We start from the raw sequence: 15,274 nt of genomic DNA, 5'->3' as shown, positions 1-15,274 counted from the left end.
GACCAGGACTGTGTGTGTGTGTCGGGGGGAGGCAGGTACCCTCTCTTCCTCTCATCTCTTCACACTTCCTAAGCTCTAAAGTTACACAAATGCATCACTGTGTCCTTTAGTAGGTTCCCTTTCTTTTTTTGTATTGATTACTTTTCTCCTGTGCTTATTTATAAAACATGTTTGTCAATTTAGTTCAGAAGCAAGGAGCAGAGCAACAACAACAAATGCAAAACCATTTGGCTTACACACACACACACACACACACACACACACACACACACACACACACACACCATCTCTAAAACAATGACAACTTTTGGCTGCCAATTAATGCAGTTTGGAGTTTGTAAAAATTTAATAGTTTCAATGTGAAGTATATGAAGCATGTAAGGTATCGCATCACATGGACCTGGACTTTTACCCCCTCCCTCTCTCCATCCCTTCTCCCCCTCCCTCCCTTTCTCTTCCTCTCCCTTCCTTCCCGCCCCCCTCACACACACACACACACACTTTGATCCTTTAGAAGCACCAGTGGGTCAGGCTCTGGAATTCTTTGTCCTACTCTTTTCATGTAAGAAAGCATTCTAGTGACATGATCCTGGAAGAAGAATGTGGTGTCTAAAAGCGAAAATTATGAAGTGTGATAGTAAAGTAACATTTAAGAAGGAATAGTTTATCTTGATCCCTTTATCCTTGGTCTGAAAGGTTCAGGGGGAAAAAAGTGGGTCCAGGGGCTTTCATATTGAATGTCTCCAGTTCATAAAATCATGATTATTAATCAGAACATCATTAAATATTAATTGACTTTTGAGATAAATGTCTCTTTAAATTTGGAATCCTGGCTTTCTCTAAGTCTAAGGCGAGCATTTTCATTAGGCTTTATGGAGGGAGTGCACAGAGGAAGCTAAGAAGCTGGTAAAAACCTACTTCTTAAACCACCTCTGGCCTGAGTCAGACCCAACAAAACACTCGGCTTGCAGCATAATAAAGTTTTCAATCACGTGCATGCAGCACTGTGCAGCACTGTAGTGACGGCTTTTGTTAGTTTTGGTTTGTTTGTTTATCTAGGGAGCTAGTTCCTTGCTAGAATTTTATAATCTTAGGAATGTAATACTTAGTAGATAGTAGATACTCAATAAGTATTTGTTGAACAAATTAACAAATTAATAAAACTCCAAAGATTTTAAAAACCAAACAGCAGCAAAAGTTGTAGCTGACATAAAAAGAGACTATCCTAGAGGGTGCTTGGGGTTTTATTACTTTTCTTCCTTTGCAGCAGCATGCTTAAATCAAGAGGAAAGCTTCATGGCAACTCCAGTGTAATAATCAAGTCCACAATATCATCTGCACCTTAGAACACATGCTAGAAGCACAAATCCTAGAACCGCGGTGCTCTGTGCAGTGGTCCTGTTGGTTTCTTGAAAGCCAGGAGGTACTTTGTCCAATTTGTTTCCTTTGACCATAACGAACAGTAATAGCTGAGTGGCACATTGCTTTGGAGGAAAGAATGGAAATGAGAAGGGAGTGATGGATCTAAACCAGCATCTTTAATTTATATTTCATGTTCTTTTTCCAGTCTGACTATTACTGAAGCAGTAGAAATTAGGGAAGAATGTGGAAGCCAGAATCATCAATAATTAGGTTCAGCTCAACAGTGTTTGTAGGTTAAACTGTGTATGTACTTTTTTTATACTTTTTCTACCTCTCTGTTTTTATTTTATATTTGTTTGTGAACTCAGAAATTGTAAGGTCTAAGTGAAAGAAGTAGGTTCTAGCCTTCATTCTGAACACTCTTGGAAAGATGTCTTCAGCCCACTGATGTTATTTCTCTTCTAAAGTCTTTGACTTTCTCAAAGTTTTAACATTAAGAAAAAAGTTTTTTGAGTTACGTCTTGACCATAAGAATTGAATATTAAAACTGAGGCTAGGAGAGTGAGTAAACACCTTATTAACGACCAAAGAGGTATGGAGTTGAAATAGGCAGTGTGTGGGGCTCTGTGGCCAGTCAGTCTAGCTGAAATAGCAAGCTCAGGATCAATGAGAGACTTTGCCTCAAAAAATAAGGTGAACACTGTGCCAAGTTCCACCACTCATTTCATTCATCAGATATATTTTATAATGCTCTTTGGATATTAAAAAAATTATCTTCAAACATAAACCTACACATAAAGAACCAAGATATGCTTACTCTGAGAAAGCTAGAGACTTGACAAGTTTCCAAAGAGGGTTCTAGAAATATTTTAAGTTGCGTCAGCACACTGGAATAATTTTATTAAAATTAAAAAAATACAAGGTAAAGAGTAATACAAAAGATACCAGATGTTTACCTCTGGCCTACACACAGACACATAAGCAGACACACATAAATATATCCACATGCATGTGCACACACACACACACACACACACACACACACACACACACACACACAGAAAGATACACAGAGGAATATATTCACATGTATATAACACAAATATAGATGTTCCCATGAAGGAGCATGGATTCAGATAATGCTGTGAGTAGGCGAATCCTGAAGCCAACACTTAACTATTTTTGTCATTTTTGTATAAGAAGTTTGCCTTTCTAAAGTGTTAGTAAACTATACTGATACTCATCCCAACATGGGTTAGAAATAAAAACGAAACCCCACTATATCAGAATCAAATGGCTAAGCACAGTGGCTGCACAGAATGATCACTCAATATCTGATAGATGATAATGATAATTATTAACAAAGTTCACAATTCAAATGAGATCATAACTTGGGCTCAGTTTCAGATACAGCTCCAAGAATATCCCGCCTTCTAGGAAATGTAAATCTTCCTTATGGACATTGAGATCATAAGCTGAAATCAAATCCAAATTAAGACTCTGAATCTCATTGTCATATTTATTTTACATTCACATGCTCTCTCGTGGTGAGCCTCACTGCATGAGGCTTACCAAGGGGATAAATGCTTTAAGATTCTACCATGACCAAATCTAGAATACCAGACTTTCCTTAGGGGGAAATAGTGGGAAAATAGCATCATAGTAAATAAGAATTGCAATCAGGAAACACACGCCTGACCCCACCACCACTCTAATCACATCCCTCCTTTCATTTATTTCTGAATATTTTCCCTCCGTGAAAAGCAACAATTCCCTGTTTTACTGTTCTTGCCATATTTTTTTTTAATTTTTCCACACTGTTTTTGAAATTATGTATTTCAAGACTGTATCATCTAGTACCAATCACATGAACTCATGGCTTCAGTCAGTCCATCTGTGGTCCCTAATTTTCACATTTTTATTCTAGAAACTGTTGATGGGAACTGATGAGTTCATTTTCAATTCTCAAATGCTTTCGTATTTTCTTATCAGATTGTGCCAAATGTTATTATTGGCAGTAATTAAAAACCCCGAGGTTCACTGATGCTAGAAGGCCATCTTGCCCATCTGCTTCTACCCTTGCCATTGACCATTTGTCGTTATTGTAGAATCCCAGCCTTTTGTACAACAGACACACATGGAAGATTAAAAGAGGGGGCAGGGACAAGGAAAGGAATATTTAAACACTGTCATATACGGATGGATGCTTGAAAAGGACACTTAATGACCTGCCCTGATGATGAGAATAGATGGAGTGGATGAAGAGACAATAGTGTCTACACTTAGGGACCCTGTTTCCTTTACTACCTAGTAATGGTAAAAAAGTAAATAAATAAAAATAAAACCAAGCAGACATGTACTTATGATGAGTTCTGGTGTTTAAATATGGTCCATTAATATGATTTTCTTTCTGTAGTAGAATCTAGAACGCATCATCTTTCAATCAGAATGACAGAAAGGAAGGAGGGTTGAAAGGCAGACCAGAGGGTGGTAAGATGAAGGGGAGAGAAGAGGAGGGGAAGAGAGCAAGGAGAGAAAGGGAAGAGAATGGGAGACAGAGAAGGAGAAAGGGGAGGAACGAAATGAAGAAAGAAAGCAAAGGAGAAAGGAGGGAGGGAGAAGGGAGGGAGGGAGGGAGGAGGAAGAGAAGGAGGGAGGAAGGAAGGAAGACTTTTGACTCTGACTTTGCTGTTCCCCTGAGTGACTGTGGAGGGACAATAACAGTTCATGTTTTGCCTGCTTTCATTATTGTTTCGTTTGGATTTTTGTATCATGCCTGTGTACCTTCACTAGATTATAAGTTCCATGGTATCCCCAATGGCCCTGAGCAGAGTAGTTCCTCATACGTAGTTGCTGAACAAAAGAAGAAGGAACTCTGGATGATCTACAGAGTGATACAAGAAAAGCATCATAATAGATAAAACAGACTGATGACTCGATGAGGCAGGGGCTGTTGCTCCTCTCTGGAAAAGATACTTGTTTTGATCTTGAATAACAAGTGAGGGTTTATTAGAAAGAGAATGCAGAAAAGAGCATTTCATACAGGAAGCCATCTTGGATTGGAGAAATGGCAGATAATGTGAGGTATCTGGAATGGAAGAAAATGATTTCTAAATAAATAAAATACAAAGTTTGACATTGTAACCACTGTTGCTACAGGCAACAGTCAGGTACCTGACTCTAAGAAGTCTTAAAATATAAGAATTATTGTATGGTTAAGGAGGTCAGAGGGACCAGAAGTATCAGCTGTGAGTTGATGTCTAGAGATAAAGATGAGGAAAAAAGCTGTATAATTTTTTTGTGTGGCACAGAGAGAATAACATGTAAACATAAATGAAAAAGAGTCTAGGACTTGAGAGATTATCAGGGAAAATGATGTGGGAGAAGCACAGAGACAGAGTTCAGCTGTCATGGACTTTGTATTCCAGTATCTTTATTCTGAGAGCCTAGAAACCTTAGAAGCACCTTTGACAAGAAAGGCCCCTGAGCTGCGGTTAACCAGGTCTAAAGTAAGCAGAACCGCTTGGAGGGGTCTGGAGCAGAAGAAGGTGGTCACCATAGAGACTAGACTGGAGAAGCAGAGGAAATAAAAAACTCTGTGAGGCGCATCTCTCTCCATTCGCTTCAGCCATTGCCCTTCCTTTAAATGAACAACACAGAAAAGGCAGCTTGGGGTTGCTTGACTCAGTACTTTACATGAGAGTTATTCTTCAAAACTCTCACTAATAGAAGAAAATCCAAGGGTAATCTGTCAGGATGTGATGGAAAGAGACTTGTCTCAGTGCCAACAGATCTGGGTTCTAGCTCGAGCTCAACAGAACCCAGGTGATGTCAGCTTACTCATGTGACCTCATTGGAGCCCAAAGTTAAAATAAGAAAAATGGGCCATATCTAAGCTCTCTTCTGCCATGTGCTTTGTTCTAGTCCCCAAACATAGACATGTATTAGAGCCTGTTGTAACGTTTATGTTTAGCGGGATGGAGAGAAGGCTTCTGGATAAAGATCACTTGCTGTTCTTCTAAGGGCCTGAATTCAGTTCCCAGCACCCATGTAGGATGACTCACAACACACTGTAATTCCAGCCCAGGAGATCTGGCATCCTGTGGCCTCCAAGGGTACACACACACACACACACACACACACACACACACACACACACACACACGCATGCACGCACACAATAAATCTGAAAAAGATTATGCTGCAGAGCCAATCTTTAGTATTTGGGCCTTAAGAGGCCCAATATTACCTGTCACATGATGGAATCCAGGAAACAGGGACTGGAACTTAATTGGAAAATTTTTGTCTACTATTAATACATCCTAAATGAGAAATATCACTGTGCAAAAATCATATTCCTGAATGTTCGAGACTCATCATTATGTGCATTAAAGCTACTAGTGTTAGAGGGAGCCTAACAACATGTTCAAACTCTATCCAAATTTTATGAACTGTTTTAGTTTGGTTTCATACAGCCTAACTTGGCTTTATGCCAGCTATCCAAATGGAGCATGAAGTGTCAGCCAGTCATCCAAGGAATTAACTGCACCATCCAGACAGAAGCCCAGGTAGCAACTATAGTCTTCAAGAGATTAGTGTTGCCCATTGCTTGTTATTCCTTCAGTGCTAAGAACTTATCTGTTGATTGCTTTCTGTGTTTTTCTGACCAGCTTTCATCTTTGCTCCCCACCCCCTTACTCCATTGTGATTCTGGGAAGACTTTTGTAAAAAGAGATACCTGAAATAACGTGTCTCAGGTCCCAACATAAGGCCATGCTCTCCATCATAATATCAAACTCCAACCGGGCTGTGGTGGCGCACGCCTTTTATCCCAGCACTCAGGAGGCAGAGGGAGGTGAATCTCTGTGAGTTCAAGGCCAGCCTGGGCTACAGAGTGAGTTCCAGGAAAGGCACAAAGCTACACAGAGAAACCCTGTCTCGAAAAACAAACAAACAAACAACCCCCCCCCAATCAAACTCTACATAAGGGCACACTCTCCATCAAAAGATCAAACTCTACATAAGGGCACACTCTCCATCAAAAGATCAAACTCTACATAAGGGCACACTCTCATAGTATTAACTCCCTACTTGAATGCCCAAGTGATCCTATGAACGTTGAGCTTTATGCCATATAAACAATTAATGGGGAAAGGGGCCATGAATATGAAAGAGAGCAAGGCGGTATATGTGGTAGGGTTTGGAGGGAGGAAAGGAAAATGATGTAATTATTCTATAATCTCAAAAAATAAAGGAATATTTTTAAAGAAACATTAAAAAGACCGTTGTTCTAAATATAAGTCTAGAGCCTCCATGCTCTAAGTATAGCAAATACACGCATACATTGTTTAACTAATTCTTTAAATAATTCTGCATTCTAGTGAAGAAATGGTGTCTAAATAAAATAGTTTATTTATAAATTTGGGGACGTCTGTGTTATTGAAAAATGCTCATATTACATCTTCTTTAATACCTGTCTTTGCCCCTTCTGACTGCAGAAAAGCACATCCTGTGACCACAGAAGGCAAGCAAAGCTTTGGGCATCTATTTGAGTACATCTAAAAAAAGCATCACATCACTTACAGCAAGGGGGAAAGTTCTAGGTATTTGTTTTTTGTTTTTAACTAAAAAGTAAATAGTTGTGCTAAAACTGAGGGTCACAAAGACAGGAGTGGCCTTTGGTTGCAAAAGAGAGATTTGCATTCTATACTCAGGACACAGCAGCACCTCAGCCCTTACTGGAGTCCGACCTGTTGAAAAGCCACAGTCTGAAATGAGACAGTATCTCTAAGTTCCAACATAATCCTGGTTTGCTCAGTTTTCTTAGAATTCTTGAGAGGTTCCAGGAACTCTGTTTAGAATATTGTCTGGACATAAGAAGTTCAATGTATTTTTAAATTGTTAATTATTTTAAAGTTTTTTTTTCACTTTTTATTAATGTGTTTTAAAGGATTTTAATAGGGAGTGTATTTTTAAAATTGATTTCATTACCATCTAACAGTTATTTTGTCTTTCTCTCCAGATACCTCTCCAGATATTAACCACAGATAGTCTTTGTGGCTTTTTGAAATAGAAACAGCATTCCAAAAATCTACTCCTTGAGATATACGTGAAATTTTAAGAAGCAACTGCATAGCTAGATATGGATCCTAGAGACATAAAGGTCTAAAAGCTCTTTGCTTGAAAATATCTGGTCAGCATGGGCCAGCAACACAACACTGAAATGAGACATCACTAAGACCTTTAGAAACATTTGCTTTTTGTGTTCCCAGACCCAGCTTGGTTACACTAAGAAAGTGTCAAGCGTATGACATAATGCTAGTATTTTTGAGACTGCAGAAAGGAAAAAAAGAAAAAAAAAATCTCCTTTTCAAACCTGGAGCCTGGAGCTGTAATTATGATGCCATGATCAGAAAGTTGTGTTTTGTCAGCTTCGGCCCTGAATGGGTGGCAGCATAATTCCACGCTGCTGCTGGGAGAAGGATGCAGCTGTGCTAACCTCCAGTATTTGTGGTTGTTTACTGTGCAAAGAATCGCTTTCTTCTTAGACTAATGGAGGGATGTTGAGTACATTTGCACTGGCCAATTGATCTGCTGCAAGGCTTTATGTTTAGTCGATGCAACAAAGACAAAATATCAACTGTGATTTCATCCCTGACATAAGTATATATCTTCGTTTGTAACTGGTAATTTACATATATATAAATTCTGTAGTTACTTAATACCTATAGTTTAGGTATTGAATCATTTGATACTCAACATATATACAAGTTGAATTATGTGATTAATTTTTATGGAGTAAAATTATTATGGTAGACATAATTTCACATATAAAATTATATGTGAGAGAACACAGTACTTTATCCATTTTTCATTACCAAAATTAAAAACATAAATTTTGCCAGTACTCTGGAGTGGTAAGATACAATACCTAACCCAGAGCAAACTGAGAGATTCATTGTTAGAAGTAAAATTAATATGGAAGAAAAGAATATAGATTAAAAGTGAAATGCTACAGAATAGAAAATTAACTAAATGCTAAATAAAATGAGTGAAACTTTTATGATATTCAGAATGTAGTCTTGTCTAAGCCATGATAAAAATTAAAGGGCTCTTAAAGTGAAATATGCGAACCACCTTCTTCTATTAGGAAGCTAGAAGTGAAAATGAAAAGTTTTCATTGATTTGGAGGTAGTCTGTGTTTATTCCTGTTTAAAGTAAACACAGAGATTGAAGGGAAGATGGGAAAGGCCACAGAATCACAGTGACAGGAAAACAGTACCCGGGTGTCACAGGAAGTCAGAGAATCATAGACTTGGAAATGCCACTGTTCTATGGACAAGGAAACCGAACCCCAACCAGAAAGGTCAGCCCAAGTGGGAAGAGATGCTATGGCCCTCCTACACCTGTCCTTGGAAAGCACCTTGGGGCAGGCATGGCAGCTGGTGTCTACGGTCCCGGTTGCTTGGGAGGCTGATGCAGGTAGGCTGCTTGAGATTGCGTAAAGGAGTCTGAGATTCGACTGGGATACACAGTGACACCTAGTCAGAGGCAGTGAAAATACTGTCAGGGGCTGTGGTTACCTCACCGGTAAGGTGTGTGCCTTAGTAGTACAAGTGCCAAGAACTAGGTTCAGCCTCAAACACCTGAAAACTAATAACAGCTTGGCTTACATATTTTTGTTTTCCTCTAAAATAAGATCTGATAACTGAATCTTGAGAGGTTTTATATGGGAAGCCGTGTAACTCTGAAAATAATCTGTTTTTCGATGGTTTCCCAGGTTGTGAGAATCGAATGACATAGTGAACATGCACGTTAGGAAGACAGGGGGTGGAATGGTAGTAAGACACAGAATTTGCAGGGTAGTGGAGACAGGGGAGTGGGGGAGGCGCCAGCTGGTGGACACAACGGGTTGTTGAATTTCTGAGGTTCTGGTGTCTGGGCTGGAGCACTAGAGTGTACCGGAATTATTGGCTTATTCTGAAAACTTTTTTGACTCTCTGAACACAATTCACAATTCTTTAGTTACTCAAGAACTGATGTCTTTAATCAGGAAACATGAAGAACGTTCTGCCAAAGGTCAATGAGGAAATTTTACCACAGTAATAAAAGCCACAGCAGACAATGTTAAGTTGTAAGGAAATCGAATCAACAGGGCATTCTCTCACCCTGGTCGCTCTTTTCATTTTGAAAAGAAGGCATTGGGTTTCCGCCTGCCTTTTATTGTGGGAATCTGTAATCAACACTGGATTTCTTATAATAGAAAGTTCTTGATCAGTGAAGAAGATATTTTGAAATCTAAGTCCTCTGTCCTCTCTTCTCTTTTCACTTGAGACAGCCTTTGAAAAGGAAAATTCTGTGAAGTCGTGGGCATGAAATTGCTTAAGGAAATTTTGTCCTGCTGGTGACTGGGACACAGCATTTACTCTTGGCAATAACTTTACAAGATGGCAGGTCTCAGTTTACCTTTGATCATAGTTATGGAATGTTTCTATCAGAGTCATGTTAAAGTTCTCTGTATATATATCATAATCTCACACATGAGGTAATTAATTAAAACACTGTTTATCTTAAGCAGAAGGCATGATATTCCAAAAAGAGTAGGTACATTTTCTGTTCCTTTGTCCTTGTGATGGCTGTTCGTGGTCATGAATTTTACATACCCAGGAAGAGAGAACCTCAGTTGAACAATGCAGACTCTGTCAGACTGGCCTGTGAGTATGCCTGCAGGGGATTTTCTTCATTGGTGATTGATGGAACAGGGCCACACTGGGCAAATGGTCCTGGGTTGCGTAAGGAGGCTAGCTGAACAGAAGCAGTACGTGAGTCAGGAAGCAACATTCTTCCATGGTCTTTGCTTCACTTCTTACTTCCAACTTTCTGCTCAAGTTCTTGCCTTGGCCCAGCTTTCTTCAGTCATCATTGTGTGATGTGGAGGTATAAGCCAAATAAATCCTTCCTTCTCCAAGTTGCTTTGGGTTGGTGTTTTATCACAGAAAAGGAAAAGCAAAGTAGAACGGTATCCGAGCTCAAAGCAGTCTGGCCTTAATGTTTGTTGTTCATGTGAACTAGTGAAAGACTTTGAGTTGTTATGGTATCAGCAGAGTGAAGTCATTCAGTGGAGGAGACATCTGGGCTCACCACTGAAATTGTCCTTTCCCTAATATTTTCATTCAGTTTTGCCTGATATTAATATTGCTGCTCATTAAAAAATATTTATAGTTCAGTGTCAGTAAGATACAAAATGTGGACATGAACATCAATGTCAACATAGTGCATATTACAGGGTACCCATTATTTGTAGATCTACATCTCAATAGAGAAAAAGGATGAGACCCACAAGTCCAGGCCTTAGAAGGCAAAAGATATACCAGCATTCATTTAATAAAAATGAATGTGCTTTTTTATTATTCATTTTCTTTCAGTGTTTGAAAACCAAACCTCAGGAAGATCTGTGAATATTCTCATTTTATTCAGATGTATTTTCTTGGAGTGAGGCCTTTACACAAACTGTCTCATTTACTCACCGTGATGCCACACCTAACAGATGAGCTATTATTCTGGTTTTTATAAAGGAAGAATTCAAGTTCAAACAACTTTAGCAATCATTATAGTCTCTTATAGTCCCTTTTTACTTTTGTAAAAGTGGACATATTTTTTTTTAACCAGGCAAGAGGGAAGTATGCGTGTGTATGTGTGTGCATGCTTAAAATATTCCTATGATTATATATCTGAAAAACTCCCAATTCAAATATATTTGCTGTCCATGCCTAAAATACTTCTTATATAGTCCATCTACTTTTTCTTCAGAAGCCAAACATATTCATTTGAGAGGATGCTTGTCCACCAGATGGAGAAATAAATTTAACTTGCAGATGGAGAATCCTGGGGATTGCAGACATTGTTGTGCATCTTACAAGAAGGTTCTAGGCATAAGAACCTCTTGGATCTCAAAGTTCATCACTTTAGCACAGGCACTGACCTGTGAAATATGGCGTTTTACATTAAAGAGAGTGCTGAGGGTCAGTTTCTCAAAGCTCTGTGATTTTCTGCCAAATCACTCAGAAGACATTAACCATGAGGATTCTTCCTGCTTCTGATGACAATACAATAAGAACATCAAAGGGAAAACACCATAGATATCATGTTATAACCAAATAATGCCCAATGGAAAAGAGATGTGTCGCAAAAGAAGACAAACAACACATACAATAACGTATTCTGTACATGTACAGCATGTACACATGGGTGCATTTTAGGCACACGATCCCAACAACTTCATGTATACATCTTTCTGTTAGCTGCCTTACGGAAAACAAAGAATTGACTCATTATTTAAATGTAGTAAACCTCTCCAGTGTATAAGAACAGCACTCAATGACAAGGGCATAAAAATAAAGAAGGGTGGGCTTGTTCTTGGGAGCTTGTGGTATATTGTGGAAACATTGTTACAATAACATGGTGAAAGACAAGAGATACAGTTTCTTGATCTGAGAGGGGGTATGTCATGGAAGACCCTCTGGAGGAGGTAACATCTGGCCCAAGTCTTGAAAATCAAGCAGTTGTTGAGCAAAAGGAAATAGAAAAGGTGTAGATCCCACCAGGATCCACTATAAATAAGCCAAGTTCTAGAAACAGTGGTGTGTGCATGATGGGGTTGTTGCAACACGAAAGAAAAGTCCCCTTTATCCACTCTTTCACTTTCTGTGTTTTTAGTTAACCGTGGTCAAACAAGGTCCTAAAATATTACATGGAAATATACAGAAATTAACAATTCTTAGTTTTAGATAACTTCTATTATATTATTATAATTCTTCTATTTTACTATTAGCTATTACTGTTGATCTATTGCTGTACTTAACTTAAAATTAAAACACAGAAATATGCATGCGTGTCTGTATGAAAAGCATTTCATGGTATAGCTTTCTGTATCTAGCTGTCTATATCATTCACCTATCTACCTAGCTATACACATTTCAAGTATCCCAAAATCCACTGAGTATTTTGAGTCATATCCCCTGTAGATAGGAGATAGTTTTCAGACAGTGACTTGGACTAAAAGGGAAGGTGGAGAGGATCTTGCAGAACTGACTAGGTTTTACTTTCAATAACAAGGAGCCTTTGAAGGTTTAAGATCGGTGACAAGGCCAAGTCTGTATCTTAGTAGACGTTTTTTGTAGCTATTTGGTGAGTGGTTTTCAGATGGTCAGCACCAGAGGTTGGGCCAGTTTTAATGGCTTTTGGAGAGACACATACCAAGGAAGGCAAGGGATTTAGCTCTGTGCCTTGGTGCTGGGGACTGGATCATGGCAGAGGGTAGAAACAGTGTCTAGGAGATATAATGTCCAGACTTCCGTAGTTGCATGAAGATGGAGGATCAGGTGCTCTCAGACTTTGGCTTAGGTGACTGGGGTCGGTGTGGGCATGAGGAAGGCTGTCAAACTGAAACAGGTGGTGTGCACAGGACCTGACTGGGTAGGTTAGAGGCATAGCTGGTAGAACTGCGTTGAGGTTTTCTCTCTGAGGCCTTCATCGGCACGGGTACTTTTCAGCAACTTGAGCAAAAGGACTGGGGTGGCACAGTTGGGTCTTGTCAACTTACAGATGTGCACAAGTGAACACACAACTTCCTCTGTGAACCTAACTATGTTGCTTCCCCTCTATCTTATCTCCTACAACATAGACTTACACCTGTAAAAGAATGACCTGGTTGTAACAGCTGAAGGACCCAGTAGGACAGGCAGTGCTGTGGGATGTGGGAGAACTGTGAATAACCAAAAGCTGTTGCTTTGTTTCCAGCTGCCATGGAGATGCCTGCTCCGGAGGAGTCCTGCTGCAGCTGACCTCCTCTTTAAGGACCCTGGCTCTGTGGTTCTGTCCAGTTCAAAATGGCAGAAAAGGCTCCACCTGGCTTGAACAGGAAGACGTCCAGGTCGACACTTTCTCTTCCTCCAGAACCTGTGGACATTATCCGAAGCAAAACGTGCTCTCGGAGAGTTAAGATCAACGTGGGGGGACTTAACCACGAAGTCCTGTGGAGAACTCTGGATAGGCTACCCAGGACACGCTTGGGGAAGCTTCGAGACTGTAACACGCACGAGAGCCTCCTGGAGGTATGCGATGACTACAATCTTAACGAGAATGAGTATTTCTTCGACCGACATCCTGGAGCTTTCACGTCTATTCTAAACTTCTACCGAACAGGGAAGCTCCACATGATGGAAGAAATGTGTGCACTCTCTTTTGGCCAAGAGCTTGATTACTGGGGCATCGATGAGATCTACTTAGAATCCTGCTGCCAAGCCAGATACCATCAGAAGAAAGAGCAGATGAATGAAGAACTGAGGCGGGAGGCAGAGACCATGCGTGAGCGGGAGGGAGAGGAGTTTGATAACACCTGCTGCCCTGAGAAAAGGAAGAAACTTTGGGACTTGCTGGAGAAACCGAATTCGTCCGTGGCTGCAAAGGTATGGAGGGCATCGTCTTGGGTCACCTGTGTTGTCAGAAAAGGTGGAGTGCTCACACTCCACTGAGTGTCGTTTTCTTCATTGCTGTGGTAAGACAGAACAAAGCGTGGCTACACAGTACCGTATGTAGGCAGATGCCGTCATTTTTCCTGTGGAATGTCATAAAATGGTGCTAGTCCTTGAGAAATATTATTGTCTGTAGGGACAGGCCTGTACCATAAGGTAGCGTTCTGATTTCCATGGTGTACCACATGGTGTGGTGCCTTGGAGGTGGAGAAAGAAACCATAACTGAGACCCAAAGTCAGAGTCTTGTAGGCCCAGACATGAGCTTCATCTTTGGTCAAGAAGGTGCTGTTATTAGAAGTAGCAAAAGTGCCTCCTGGCCTGATTCAATGAAAGTTCAGGGAAAGAGAAGCTAGCATGGCCCAGAGGACTGAGGGGTCATATACAGGAGAAGGGAACCGTCTTAAAAAGCTGTGTAACACATAGGCCACTGCTCACAATGCACCCATTGACCTGTACTGTGAGGTCTTCCGTCATAGAGCTGTTTTTAACTACTGATGCATGTTTCTTTTATAAAACTGGCATATTATCATGTCTCAGAGTTTATAAAGTATTTGCTTAAAATGAAGGCAAACTCATGTTTTTCATTGTACCTGCATATAAAGCCAAATCTGAATTAGTTTTCTGCCACCGATTTTTGTGTTTGGTTATAATGCATGATTCTGTTTGTCTAATTTTATCTAGAGCATCAAGAGTGAGTGAAAGCCGATTTCCATGCCATATATTTAATTCTATATTGCAATAGGAATGATACAGAAAACATCAAGTTGCCTTTAGCTGCAGGAGCATAACATCAATGGCTTGCTCCTGGTAGATGAGATGGAGTGGGATAGAGAAAGGGAATGCCATGATATGGGACTTTCTGGTTGCTCTTTCATTTTAAAATTTCTTCCTCTGTAAATGCTAATGGCTACAGGATTAAAATAGAACATATGAGCCTTTTGACCTGAAATGACCATTCTACAGGATCACCGGCAGCATAAATAATGACAGCAGCTGATGCAGATGATGAGAGCATTCGTTCTCATGGTGTTTGGTTTATCTGAGTTGGTTTCTGATTGACTTCCAAAAGCAATTTACTTTCTGGGCAGTATGTGCACTTTAAATAAAAAAAAAATGTCTTTCCTTTACACACAATGAAGAAACGTATCTTGTTGGCGACTATACAGTCTCACTAGCTCTTCTTTCCTTTTTTAGTGACAAATCCTTGGTTTGCTCTTGCTTGTCCTGTATGTAGGAGGGAGATGTGTCACCCGTGTGGAGATTTGTTGGAAAAGGTGATTGCCTTCCCCAGGGTTGAGTGCTCAGTTACATATTTGGGTTCCTATTGAAAGTATGGGGTGGATTTTGAAAGTGAATAAAGTAGACTCTAGATTTAAGT

At 39.9% G+C, this 15,274-nt stretch overlaps 1 protein-coding gene across 1 annotated transcript in view; it reads left to right on the top strand.

Moving 5' to 3' along the window:
• Kcnb2 (potassium voltage-gated channel subfamily B member 2) overlaps positions 1 to 15,274 on the top strand; it is a 418,799-nt gene that overhangs the window by 12,272 nt on the left and 391,253 nt on the right. Inside the window, exon 2 of the mRNA XM_052714980.1 lies at positions 13,162 to 13,829. Within this exon, the coding sequence (XP_052570940.1) occupies positions 13,251 to 13,829 (579 nt within the window). The 5' untranslated portion in view covers positions 13,162 to 13,250. The remainder of the gene's footprint in view (positions 1 to 13,161; positions 13,830 to 15,274) is intronic.

Source organism: Peromyscus californicus, unplaced genomic scaffold, assembly GCF_007827085.1.
Source record: "Peromyscus californicus insignis strain IS unplaced genomic scaffold, ASM782708v3 Scaffold_5__1_contigs__length_169319896, whole genome shotgun sequence".
Taxonomy (NCBI): Eukaryota; Metazoa; Chordata; class Mammalia; order Rodentia; family Cricetidae; genus Peromyscus; species Peromyscus californicus.
This window is presented reverse-complemented; position numbering and strand designations above follow the sequence as displayed.